General features: G+C 39.5%; 1 protein-coding gene across 1 annotated transcript in view; it reads right to left on the reverse strand.

Moving 5' to 3' along the window:
* The window catches only part of FBN2 (fibrillin 2), a 259,016-nt gene that overhangs the window by 82,331 nt on the left and 163,030 nt on the right, over positions 1 to 13,655 (reverse strand). The window contains exons 19-23 of the mRNA XM_003980732.5: positions 12,785 to 12,910; positions 7,100 to 7,219; positions 2,041 to 2,178; positions 1,397 to 1,447; positions 817 to 942 (exon numbers count right to left, since the gene is read on the reverse strand). Coding sequence (XP_003980781.2) covers positions 817 to 942; positions 1,397 to 1,447; positions 2,041 to 2,178; positions 7,100 to 7,219; positions 12,785 to 12,910 — 561 coding nt within the window. The remainder of the gene's footprint in view (positions 1 to 816; positions 943 to 1,396; positions 1,448 to 2,040; positions 2,179 to 7,099; positions 7,220 to 12,784; positions 12,911 to 13,655) is intronic.

Below are 13,655 nucleotides of genomic sequence, written 5' to 3' on the forward strand. Positions count from 1 at the left end.
GCGGCAGAGAGACAGGAAGAGAGAATCCCAAGCATGCTCCGAGAGTCCCTGCAGAGCCCGTCGTGGGAGGAACTCACAAACCGTAAGATTATGAGCTGAGCCAAGATCAAGGGTCAGTTGCCCAACCAACTGTACCACCCAGGTGCCCTATCTGGCAATGTTTTTATTTTTATTTTTTTTATTTATTTTTTTATTTTTTTTATTTTTGGGACAGAGAGAGACAGAGCATGAACGGGGGAGGGGCAGAGAGAGAGGGAGACACAGAATCGGAAACAGGCTCCAGGCTCTGAGCCATCAGCCCAGAGCCTGATGCGGGGCTCGAACTCACGGACCGCGAGATCGTGACCTGGCTGAAGTCGGATGCTTAACCGACTGCGCCACCCAGGCGCCCCTTAAAAAAGAAACAATAACCTTACCCAGGACTTCCTCACTGTCTTCTCTAAGAGTGTAACTTCAATGACCTGATAAACATTGACTCCAAACACTAGTCTCCAATTTTTCTTTTATGTTGAAAATATAGATAGTTTTCTTACTCCACTGGCCAATGTGAAAGACTGACCCTGCCCGAAATACCTGATTAAAGAAACTGACTTTTGAGATAACTGTTGAGCAGTTCCAACTTTCTGTATTACACAGGAACCATGTCACTTAAACAGTCACTTTAAAAATAACGTCTAGTGATTTTCCTTCCAAATATCCCACTTAAGTCCTGTTTCCAGCTATAGACTCAATGGTTTTGAATCGGTCAATGCCCAAGAAATAAGAAAAATTCATTGCTGGTTTCATGCATCAAATCCATGAGGATGTGAGTCTTACCCAGACACACACGGCCAGTTCCATCCAACGTAAGGCCTTCAGGGCACTCACAATGAAAAGATCCTTTGCTATTGACGCAGCGTCCATTTGGACAAACGCCAGGAAATACCTCACACTCGTTAACGTCTGCAGGGAAATGAAGCAAGCAGAGGGATAAAAGATGTTAGAAATAGAAAAAGCAGGTGTAGTCTTCCCATATAGCAGATTCAATCTGCAACACAATGTGGATTATTACTTGGCCTGAACAGAAATATTTCACAGTGCAACCACTGGGTTTCCTAGGCACCAGCTGTGAAAATGACCACGGCCTTGCCCATCCATAAAACAGCCCAGACACACTCCCTTCCCAGCTGTTTTGTGCCTTGACACCTAACGGTGTCCCCATGAAAATTTACCCACCAGCATAAAAGAGGAGAAATGGGGGAACTCTAAGCTGTTTTCCAAGAGTATTATTACAAAGCATTTGTTGATTCATTGTTTTTATTGTACTGAGGTTTTTAAGAATGATAAATCTCTGAAGTGAACGTCAACGTGATATACTGCTCTAAACACTTACAGTATCGTCCAAGTATACACTCACCTTCACAAGAAACGCCTTTAATCCTGGCAAAGCCTCTTGGGCAAGCTGTATCTGTGAGAACAACAGAACCTCATTACAAAAGGAAACATAAGTGTTTTAAGTTCACGAAACAGTATAACGGAATCTAAGTTGAACTGACTAAAAACCAGAAGCTGGGGTTTTAGAGGCCAAGGCTCCAGATGCCCTCTGATCAATTCAGTAGCGCGCGTGACATACGGTGGTAATTCCCATCAGTGCTGAGCCACACTGAGATTCTGACAGTTTTCCTACAGTTCAGTCTTGCTTTTACATCCTCAGCTAAATTACAAATAGACAAGTAAAAAGATATAAGGCAAAGAGACGCCATCTTCTACTTGGGCACATGCAGACACAGATCCTGAAGGATACTGACAGTCACTGAGCAGCTAGATTCCAGCTAGTTCCCTTCCTTGTCGAGGGTGCTCAGAAGGTCTGCTTACAGTCAAGGGATAAACCAAGTACCTGTTTCAACAAGTGAATGAATTTCAACAGAAAAGATTTAACAGAAAAGGGTCGTGATCCTATGGTCTTCCTCACTATGGAAATACATAGTGAGACAGGTGTCTGGCTATGTGAAGGAGAAGCTCCTGTGACAAGCCCAGAAGGAGCCCTGGACGGCCCCCTACCTAGTTCACACCGTTCACAGGGGCTGCCCCAGGCAGCTCCGAGCGTGGCACAGCATTCGGATTTCAGAGTGGCTCCATTAATGTTCACCTCACAGCGGTTGTCTTGGATGTTGAGCCAACACGTCCCTTTCAGGCTGTCTGAAAAGGAACAGGAAGGAATGGGGAGCTCTCATCTCTGAAGACAATGCAATGCAGTTATAAACGACATAGGCAATTTTTACAGTATTTAACAAGAGCATTATTTTAAAAACGTTTCACTGCGTATGTTTCGAACCTATTTATGTGTACATGTATTTTAAATATACCATATTACACGTAAGCCCAGTATTATACCATGTACATCTCATAAGGTATGATAATTTTTATAATGAAATCTAGTGATACTCCACAAGCGGCCACTGTTGTCTAAGATTTTATGCTGGTATTTACAAACACAGTGCATTACCACGCTAAGATCATTACTTGTGTGAAAAACACTCACAAGATTTATCTCTTATGATAAATGCTCTGATATTTAAGATTTTACCAAATAAAATTCCTTAAATGATTTCCTTCTCTTGTAATCCCCCACCAAACAAACCACACACAATTTACGTTCTAGATCAGAGACACCAGTATTTCTCTAACTGAAGATAATGATTTGATGAATAATTTATTTTTTAAAAAAAAATTTTTTTTTCAACGTTTATTTATTTTTGGGACAGAGAGAGACAGAGCGTGAACGGGGAAGGGGCAGAGAGAGAGGGAGACACAGAATCGGAAACAGGCTCCAGGCTCTGAGCCATCAGCCCAGAGCCCGACGCGGGGCTCGAACTCACGGACCGCAAGATCGTGACCTGGCTGAAGTCGGACGCTTAACCGACTGCGCCACCCAGGCGCCCCGATGAATAATTTATTAAAAAATTACAAGATAAAGAAGAAAAGAAACATCACCCAGGACACTACCACTAAGACTCATCAGGGCTAATACCTGATGGATTTTTCTTTCAGGCATTTGCCTAGACATACCATATATGTAGCTTTAACTCTCCTTCAAAGAAGAATGCATGCTGATGGCCAACTATCTGAAGAAAGAGAAGGGACCATATAAAAAGGACGTGTACCCAACCATCTAGCGGTAACTACTCTTACTTTTTAGTCTGTCTCCATATCACATGTAACTGAGGATCTTCCTTACGTGACTGCTGAATAGCTTATTTTGTAATGGTGACAAGGAATCCAGCAAAGTTGACGGGGCAAATAGGAGTTGGGTAAAATAAATCCTACACGAAGCCTTCCTTACAGCACTGCGGCTCTCAGTTCAGGGTGCGTGACACTGCCAAGGCTCTTGTTCAAATGTGGATTCACAAGTCTGCAGGTGTGCGGCCTAGGAGCCTGAGGAGTTGACAAACTCCTTAGGTGAGTACTACAGTCTGACAGAAACTTAACAGCCTACTGAGGCACACATGCTCGGAGAACAATAAAGAAAAAAGTATATTTCCATGGTATGTACCTTAAAATTCATTTAATAATGCGGGTAAAGCTTTACTGCTAAATACAACAATAAAAATAAAGCATAATGGGAAACAGTGAAAGAGAATTACAGTAAAATTGCAGGTTCAGAAGCCACTGTGGTTTCTGAGTCCTGACTGAACGCAAGCAAGGTAGGAGTAAGTGCCCTGTTGCCCAAGGCCTCAGGGCGAGAAGTGAAAACAAAGTAAGTAACACGAAAAGGGATGGGGAGCCTTTCTTTGGTGCAAGATTCAGTTTGGGTGGAAAACTGTGTGCAAATGAAAAAAGACTTTCTCATCAGACTGTATCAGGTCTCAAATGAATGGCTTTTTATAGGGCTTTTCCCATCTTCATTTATTTACACGTGAAAATAGCCTCTAAGGTAGCTACAATTTGCAGAGGAGAAAACTGAGGCCCGCAGAGGTCAGCTAGTTTACCACAAGGTCACCCGGGTGGTACAGTGTCCACATCACAACTCAAAGCCGCACACAGTCTGATTTCAGAGCCTTCACTTTGTAACACCATGTTTCTTTTGGCTGGCATGGTATCAGCACTCAAAAGTCACAAAATCCACTGATACACATATCCATACATACAGATGCAGCTCTCTTGCTCTGATTGTTTTTGTGTGTGTGTATAGACATACACACAAACACACATCAGATGTAGTTATGTAGTTGTGTGGGTAGGGGCTGGTGAGAACTCTGAAAAAAATAAAGCAGGATAAGCAGTCTTGAGGGTGTACGTTGGAAAAAGACTGTTATATTAACAAAGGTCGTGAGGGAAGACCTGACCTACAATGTCAACTCTAAGGAAAGACGGTAGGGTAGCAGACAATGAGAAGACAAAGATAAGATAGAGGCTACAGTAGTAATCAAGAAGAGAAATAATATGGGCTTGGATGGGTGGGTTGCTGGTGGTAGGTAGTGCTGAGAAAAGGAATATGGATAAATGGAATATGGATAATATGGAATATGGATAAATGTCAAATATAATCAACAGGATTTGCTGATGGATTCAATGGGTGTTTCAAAGAAAGGCATAAAGATGACTCCAAGGTTTTGCGGGCTGCTGATTGGCAAAATGGAACTGCCATTTGCCGAGACAGAAGTCATTCTGGGAGACACAGGTCCAAGCCAAAAGACAGCAATTCCGTTTTGGCCATGTTAAGTTTGAAGCATCTATTGGACATCCAAATGGAGACAGCGTGCAGACAGTTGGAAATATAAGTCTGGAATTAGTGGGGAGGTTGAGGAAGGAGACGAACATGTGAGGGTCAGTGTAGAAGCCATTTAAGTGTGAGTGTAGACAGAGAAGCCAGGAGGTCCAAGGACTGACCAGGGTGACACTTTAAGCTGGAGGCCAGGAGGACACAGAAGACACAGGGAACTGAGAAAAAGGGGTCAGAAAAGTGAAAGGAGAAGAGAAGGCCAAAAATCGAAAACTTCTTGAGAAGAGCACTGCTAACAAGTAAAGGTAAGAAAGAAGCAAGGATCGCTTGTTACCAGGGAGACCACTGCTCTTGTCATTGTCAGGTCCATGTCACTGAGGACAGCACACAGACATAAGCCAACGATGAGAGAAATTGGTCTGGATCACAAGGAGTCATCCCATGGCTGAGCAGTGTCATCCAGGAAAGATTAATCAAATGTATTGTTCTATTACACTGAATCATTTTCAACCAGAATACAACGAATGGTCTTTTCAAGCAGTTTACGGAACAGTTTATGATTAACTTACACTTAGGGAGTCTGCAGAATATACTCTAAATCTCTCAACATTCTAAGTATCTCACCAGTTTCTATATGCTCTAACTTAATTTTAAATTAGTAATCATATCAGGGAATTTTTATTCAGTTCTAAATAGAGACATTTGGCTGTAATGAAAAAGCGGTTTGCAGACTGAACACTGATTAGAGACACTGTCAGTCCTATTACAAATTTTCCTATTTTTTTCTATGTATGTTTTACAACCTATTTCCATTTTAAAGCTAGAATTCTGTTTTCAATGAAAAAAACCATAAAATTATATCTAAAATTTTAAAATATTAAGTAAATTTCTTTGCGAGCAGCTCTAGGCTGGGATAGTCAAGTTTGATCACGTCCCGTAAAAACTCCCAACACACCAGCTGAGAAAAATATGGTGGTGTTTAGTGTCCAAATAATGACTCGGGAGTAAAAAGTCTTTGTTCCTTTTTCATTAATAAATAGAAAGGAAAAAGGCCAAAATAAGAGAAGTCTTTACGATGAAGCAAAAACTAAGGTACTTTTGATGCCCAAGTGGCATACAGGTTTAGTTTTCTGCGACATTAATTAATTCACATTAACTGACAATTAATTGACATTAATTAATGCAGACTTCATTTCCTTTGCACAATAAAATGACTCCATTTCAGCTGGCAACTGTGGCCTAGCAAAAATATTTCTGCCTTTCCGGGATCCGACTCCACCCCTCCCCCAAAGGAATTCTATAAGAAAAAAAGTAGTGCCCCAGGCAGATGGCAGTCTGTTTCCTAATATGGAAAGCGAGCAAGGCTCAAATTTCACCAGCTGTACCTCACGGGGAGCTGAAGAGCTGGCGTTTCCAAAGGGAAGGTTTTCATTGATAATTTTGGAGTAGGTCTTTTTTCTTCATGTAACAAACAGGTATTCTAACATCCAGCTCACTGGTATAAGCATCAGACATAGTACTGAAAATACTATTGTCTTTCACAAACATTCAACTGAAAATTCATGCTGGCTAGATAACAAAAACTGACAAATTACTTGGCACTGTGTAAAACTAAAATACCTTCCGATCTGGAAATATATATATTTAGTTTACTTTAAAAGTGAACACTAGGTAACCCTGCGAACTGTCCTATGTCTGGCCGACGGGGCCACAGACAGTGAGACAGTTTTCCCTATTACATGTGCTGAATTGCTTCTTGCAATAACAGATCAGACTATCTTGTTTTAAGTATATCCTACCATCATTATCACAAACTGACCTTAAATGTTCTGAGACCTATAAAAAGATACCAGTTTGGAAGTTTCAGCATCTTTCTCCTTAAATTTCCAACAGCGGGAAACGTTATCTTTCCTTCTTTGGGCCTATACATTTACGATTGATGGGGGAAATGAAAAAATAATAACTTCCCTCTATTTGTTTCAAGGCCTCCAATTCTTGTCCTATTAACTGAGACCAAATTCTATCACATTATTGTTCTGAATCGTGTTATAAAAAGTATGCAGCAGGGATTTGATTGCCTCGGTTCCTAAGGCATTCTAGGGTAGCAAACATAAATCTGTGTGTGGTATGCAAATGCTCATGATCTACAGCATAATGTATCTACTCCTGTGACAGGAACACTTCTTAGAAGCTAACAAAATTCAGAAGCCCGCCCGCTTCCCGCCCGCTTAGGCTATCATGTTTTACTCCGATCCTGATAACCAGAGCAAACAACTCAAGAAACTCCTAATTACTAGCTTCCTGTAATCATGTTCCGTTTTCATCCACAGTAAAGCCTGCGGTCTCTACTTATGTTGGCAGTGAAGCTGAAACACCAGCCCTGTGTATGAATCTTACCAATACAGATCAATCCTGTTGAGCTGAGTTTGCTGCCAGGAGAACATTCACAATTGAAAGATCCAAGGTTGTTCCTGCAGGCCCCATTGACACATGGGTTGCTTTCACATTCATTTATATCTACAATCCAGGAGGAAAAGATTCTGTTAGAACTGCCATGTGTTTCTGGAAAATATTATTCCAACAAGCCATGCTATGCCAGAATGTCTGGTAAACTTGGCTGTTGCAATTTTAATATGGATCTAGGAGGCATAAAGTGAATGGGGAACGGAGACATGAATTTTATAGCATGGATACACGCAGACAGGACTAGGGGCTCAGTAGGACTACAGGAATCAGCCCAGTATTGTGAAAGGATTTAGTACGTTACCTGTCACTCTTTCACTACCACTTTGCACAAATTGGGATTGATTTCCCCCACAATAAGACAGAACTGTCCTGTGGGAAATCTCAATTCTGAATGGATGGAAAACAACCATATTCCTGGGTACAATATGCTGGGCACAAACAAAGGTTGACTGTTTCTGTCATTTGTGGCTCTGGGAGGTTTTAGAAGAATTAAAAAAGCCTGTGTTAGAGACAATGTATCACAATGCTGCCTTTCATTCCAAACTGCTGGAAAAAACTCAGGAAACCAGGGATGAAACTTTAATACTGAGTAGAGTATTCTCTTTCAGTCTTCATCTACCTGCCTCTCTCTTTAGCCTGTTTACATTTACACGTTTGGTGCATAGACTTTAAAAAAATCAAAACCAAAACAAAACAAAACTGATTTTGGTAAAATAAAAAAAGAGAACTTTTAATTGCTTAAAACACACCTTTGCTGTCATTAATCTGCTTTGAATCGTTCATCAACTCAGATAGCATAATCCACACAATCCTTACTGACTGTCATAAGTAAACAAGCACACCCATGTTCTCAAGTGGTAACTAAAGCAATTGTCAAGCCAATAAAATTAGTTTAACGGGAGTTAATTACAAACAAATACAAGCTTCAGTCCAAGTACTAGAAACAATACCCAAAACTGACTCCCAGTATAAACTCAACCATTCAATTTAAAGAAAGGATACAGATTTTTTTTTTTTTTGTACTTGGTTAATTATGTAAAACAGGTCAGCATACCCCAAGGCATTTTTTGTTGTTGTTGACCACAAGCATTTCTGAGCTCACCAGGGTACTGGTACTTTTTTTTTTTCCTAAACACCTTTTTCTTTTTTTTTTTTTAATGTTTTTATTTATTTTTGAGACAGAGAGAGACAGAGCATGAGCAGGGGAGGTGCAGAGAGAGAGGGAGACACAGAATCCGAAACAGGCTCCAGGCTCTGAGCTGTCAGCACAGAGCCCGATGCGGGGCTTGAACTCACGACCGTGAGATCATGACCTGAGCCGAAGTCGGACGCCCAACCGACTGAGCCACCCAGGCGTCCCAACACCTCTTCGAATTAAATATAAAATACTATGTTGAGGAAAACATAAAAATAACTAAACGACTGCAATGCTTGCTCTTGAATGCCCAAGTCAAATATAAATTAAATTGCTCCTGAAAAGACAGGGCTCACTGTTGACTTGCAAGTCTATGGACTTGAAACACAAATTTAAAAATCAACGTGGAAAACAGGTATATACCCTCTTTGCTACTTCAAAATTACTAAGGAAGTACCTAAGTACTAATTTAATTCTTGAAGCAGAAATTGAGGAAATATGAATGCATCTTTTTTTGTTTTTAATCACTTTGTATCAAGAAATCCTCTTAAAACAAAAATGCAAGAGCGGGTTTTGTAAATATAGCACAGATTTAAAATGAAAGCATCTATTCCAGAGTACTGCAATTCTTTTAGTAAAAACACAACGTGAAGAGGGAACCAGATAGTCAAAAAAAAGCAGATAACTAATCTGAGGACAAACTATATATAATTCACCTATGAATTTCATTTGTAAGAAGCTCCTAAAAAAAGCAAAATGTCAATTATCATATATTTTGAAATCCCTATTCTAAATTAAGCAATTATGAACTCCCAAACTATAAACACACACAATGACGGCTACAAATATCAATGGTTTAATTTTTCTTTAAATACAATGTTTTTATGTTACAAATGTCATGGAACCAGGAATTGAAACAGTTCACTGTACATTCCTGGAAATAAACTTCAAAGCACATCTGGTTTACATTTAACTAGTTATGTCACTGGAAACACAATCTAAACCACAGTGCTTGCTGTAAAAATGTTAACTTTCACAGACTTGTGGAGCTCAAACAAAAAAAGTAAAATAAATTTTTTGAAACTTTAGTCTGAACTATCAGCGGAACTTTATTATTACTGCTATTTATTATATATTTAAAATAGCCTGTTGAAAACATGAACGACAAGCAAAATTAGTGACTACAGTAAATATATACAGAGAAAGCTGGAGTCTCCACTGAATCTGCTAATAATTCCCAGCCTAGTCTTTGGAAATTAGTTTAGAAAGGACAGAATAAAGAGAAATGCTTCAGGCAGACACATTTACTGTGTGAATGCAATGGCAGAAATGAGAAGACCCAAGGGAAAAAGACAATCACGGCCTTCAAATCTTTTTTTTTTTTTAAACACTTAATAAAATGCAAATGACTTAACAGTGGGAAGAAAGTGAGAAATAAGCTATTTGGTTAGGTTTCTCACAATAAATCACTTTTATTTCCACAAATGCCATCAGGCTAGAGCCAACATATTTCTCTATCATTTCTCTTCTATTTACATAACATGAGCTTCGTTCTTATGAATGACAGATACGAAATATTTTTCATATTAAAGAAAAGGCTTAGATTTATCAAGAACAATTATCCTTTGGACAAAAGTAAAGAGCACTCATTCTAACTAACACTGTTGCCTGATTTGGTCCCAATGTCCCTCATATTTATATAATCATCCAACCATTTGCTTAAACACCATTCGCTCCTACTCTTCAATTGTTCCTGCAGGCAGGTGAGACCCTGCCTTTTATTTATGCGTTAGTACCCTTCACTTCCATTTTACTTGTTACAATGGTGGGAAAATGCTATAAAAATCACTGACAATTCAGTGTACAAACACAACTGGGACCAAACTGATTCAAAGACACCATCCACCTCGTTCCCCATTATGTGCCTCTCTCAAGACAGGACTAAAGGGTATTTTGACAGGGCAGGGAAACTAGTTCATCAGCTTCCCTGTTAAACCAAGAAGGTATCCTAAGCTGACATGCTTTCAGAGTTTCCTGACCCTTAAGAGAAGCTCATCCTCACAAACACAAAAGATAAAACTGATCAAGCACAATGGGAAGGAAATGCAGAAAGTTGGGAATAAAGAAAAAAACAAAACACCACAACTCTTGAAATCCCTTCTTGCTGCCTCAAAAAAAAAAAAAAACCTATAGAGGAAATATGGCTAGAGTATTTTTTTTTTAATTTTTAAAAATTTTTTTTTCAACGTTTATTTATTTTTGGGACAGAGAGAGACAGAGCATGAACGGGGGAGGGGCAGAGAGAGAGGGAGACACAGAATCGGAAACAGGCTCCAGGCTCTGAGCCATCAGCCCAGAGCCCAACGCGGGGCTCGAACTCATGGACCGCGAGATCGTGACCTGGCTGAAGTCGGACGCTTAACCGACTGCGCCACCCAGGCGCCCCTAGAGTATTTTTTTTTTTACAGAGTATGTTTCTCAGAGCAATTCTGAAGGATAATATAGGAAACACTCTAGCTGAATACATTGGTGACACCTGAGCTACTTAAAAAAGACAGCTTTTCAGCAGCATCTGGGGGCCTCAGTCAGCTAAGCATCCCACTTCGGTTCAGGTCATGATCTCATGGTTCAAGGGTTCGAGTCCCGTGTCAGCCTCTCTGCCAACAGCTCAGAGCCTGGAGCCTTCTTCAGATTCAGCGTCTCCCTCACTCTCTGACCCTCCTCTGCTCACACTCTGTCTCTCTCAGAAATAAACATTAAAAAAAAAAAAAAGACAGCTTTTCTATCGTTTCTGCTCAACTATGGAGAAGATGAATCTTCAAGTACTTTAACTAGGACTGAAAGAAAGAAGTGTTGCTCTTTGAGGAGCTCCTGCAAGAGGTGGGGGTAGTAGGGGGACAGGTATCAGGACTGAGTTTAGAGAAACTGCCTTTTATACTTAGGGTTTTTTTTTTTATTGTTTTGTTGTTGTTGTTGTTTTCTTTAGGCTTATTGGTATTTTTCAATGGTCCCTCCAATTCAATCCAAACTTAGAATTGCACTTTGTAATTGCATTTCATTGACTTCAGCTGAGTCACTTGTGTTCTGGCATCTTGTTCAAGCCCTAACTTGTTTCAGTTCATAAGAATGCTTTGAAATGAAACAATAAGAAGAGAGAATGGTAACATCTTTTTGCATCATATTACTACTGCTCTTTTCTTGGCTATGGAGTCACCAAAAAAGAACTATTTCAACAGAAAAGGAAAGGTCTATTCAAAATAATTAGAGATGGAATCTTTTTTTAAGTAACTTTGGCAGCAGTTTCTGGATTTGAGACCTTCAGAGGACACTTGTGTAGATGCCCCCTCCCACCGCCCCCACACTCCCCAGGAAGACTTAAAAAGAACAATGACTAGGAGTCAGACAACGGATTATTCAGAAATACACAGGACTTAGATAAAGAAACAAAATCATAATTGAATGCCCTGCTTGCTTAGCTGGTATCTCACTGAAAATGAGGCCCTTTGTCATGTAAGTAATTCACACAGCATCCACTATACAAAAATGTGGTTAAAAGAAAGAAGTTTTTAACCAGTGATTTACTATCAATAAACCTAAATGGTAACTTTTAAATCATCAAATGGCAAGCACAATTTCCTTAGACTATATATTTATGGTGACCATTTTTACTCAGGCCCCAAATATTTTCTGGGCCAATCTCTGAGGTGTATCAATCAATCCATAGAGAAAGTGCCTCAGGGCTGACTCTGACATTACCTTCCAGGTTTCCCCGAGGCTAGTATATGACAGTTTTTAAAAGGGGAAAAGAAAACAAAAAAAATCTGACATTTAATTTCAGCAAGTAAAACAAACTGGCTCCTTTCACTAGTCCCCCAACCCAAATTTCAAAATGTTTGTTGATATTTTACCTGAATGGAACAAAACTGATAGGTTTATAAACTGGGTTAGGTACATACTATTTCTTCTTTTTTTTTATTTTTTTTATTTTACTTTTATTTACTCTTGAGAGAAAGAGACAGAGCGTGAGTGGGGGAGGGGCATAGAAAGAAGGAGACACAGAATTCAAAGCAGGCTCCAGGCACTGAGCTGTCAGCATAGAGCCCGACGCGGGGCTGGAACCCAGAACTGTGATCTCATGACCTGAGCTGAAGTCAGACATTTATCCAACTGAGCCACCCAGGCGCTCCTTCTTTATTTTTTTAAGGTATATTTATTTACTTAAGTAATCTCTATACCAACCCTGGGGCTGAAATTCATGACCCTGAGATTAAGAGTCAGATGCTCTACCAAATGAGCCAGCCAGACACCCCAGTACAGGTGATTTCTCAAAATTGATAGATGAGGCTGAAGGAGATCATTGAATTTTAAAAATATTCAAACAATACTCTGTTCACTATCTTTTTTCATCAATGTACTTGACAAACATCGATGGCCATCTAGGTACTTACGCTTCACAACTAGGCAAGCAAGACATCTCTTACCTTCACATGTCTCTGTCTCTGTTCTGAACACATACCCAGGTGGGCACGTGCAACTGTAACTTCCAGGCGTGTTTCTGCACAGGCCATTGTCACAGAGCAGTCTGTTTACCAAGCACTCATCAATGTCTGAAAACCGCCATTCAAAGACAGGAGAAACACATGTTGAAATGAACAATCCGATGACCAATAAAGTTTTATTTTTATTTTTATTTTTCCTCATCCCCTCCTTGATTTCATCTCTCCTTTTAAAAAGTTAATATATTTTTAAGTGAAGTACAGTTGACATGCAATATTATATTAGTTTCAGGTTTACAATATAGTGATTCATTATTTATATATATCATGCAATGCTTCCCATGGTAAGAGTAATTACAAATTTTTTACAATATTATTGACCATATTCCCTGTGCTGTACTTTTTATCCCTGAGACTTATTTATTTTACAACTGCAAGTGGACACTTCATTTAATCCCCTTTGCCTATCTCACTGTCCCGCACCCACCCCGCCAAAAAGACTTAGTCTCTTTGTGCCCACAGTACATTCCTTGATCCTAAGCAAAATATATTCGGTTTTACTTGTACAAGAACATTCTTATACTGGTGCCTATTTTGAAAATGTTCTTAAGTCCCTGAATGAACACACACACACACACTATATATTTGAAAGCACCAATGAAATACATCTAAAGATTACTCACTCACCTATATACTTGTTTATATATAATAAAAACAAGAGATGATTTTAAAAAGTTTTTTTAAATTAAAATTCTAATCAAAATGCGTTAAATGGCACTAAACAAAAGGTGCTTACTACTCTTTTTCCATTAGGTTTTTACTTCAGACACAATTCATTATTTATGGGGAATTAATG

This window comes from Felis catus, chromosome A1, assembly GCF_018350175.1.
Source record: "Felis catus isolate Fca126 chromosome A1, F.catus_Fca126_mat1.0, whole genome shotgun sequence".
Taxonomy (NCBI): domain Eukaryota; kingdom Metazoa; phylum Chordata; class Mammalia; order Carnivora; family Felidae; genus Felis; species Felis catus.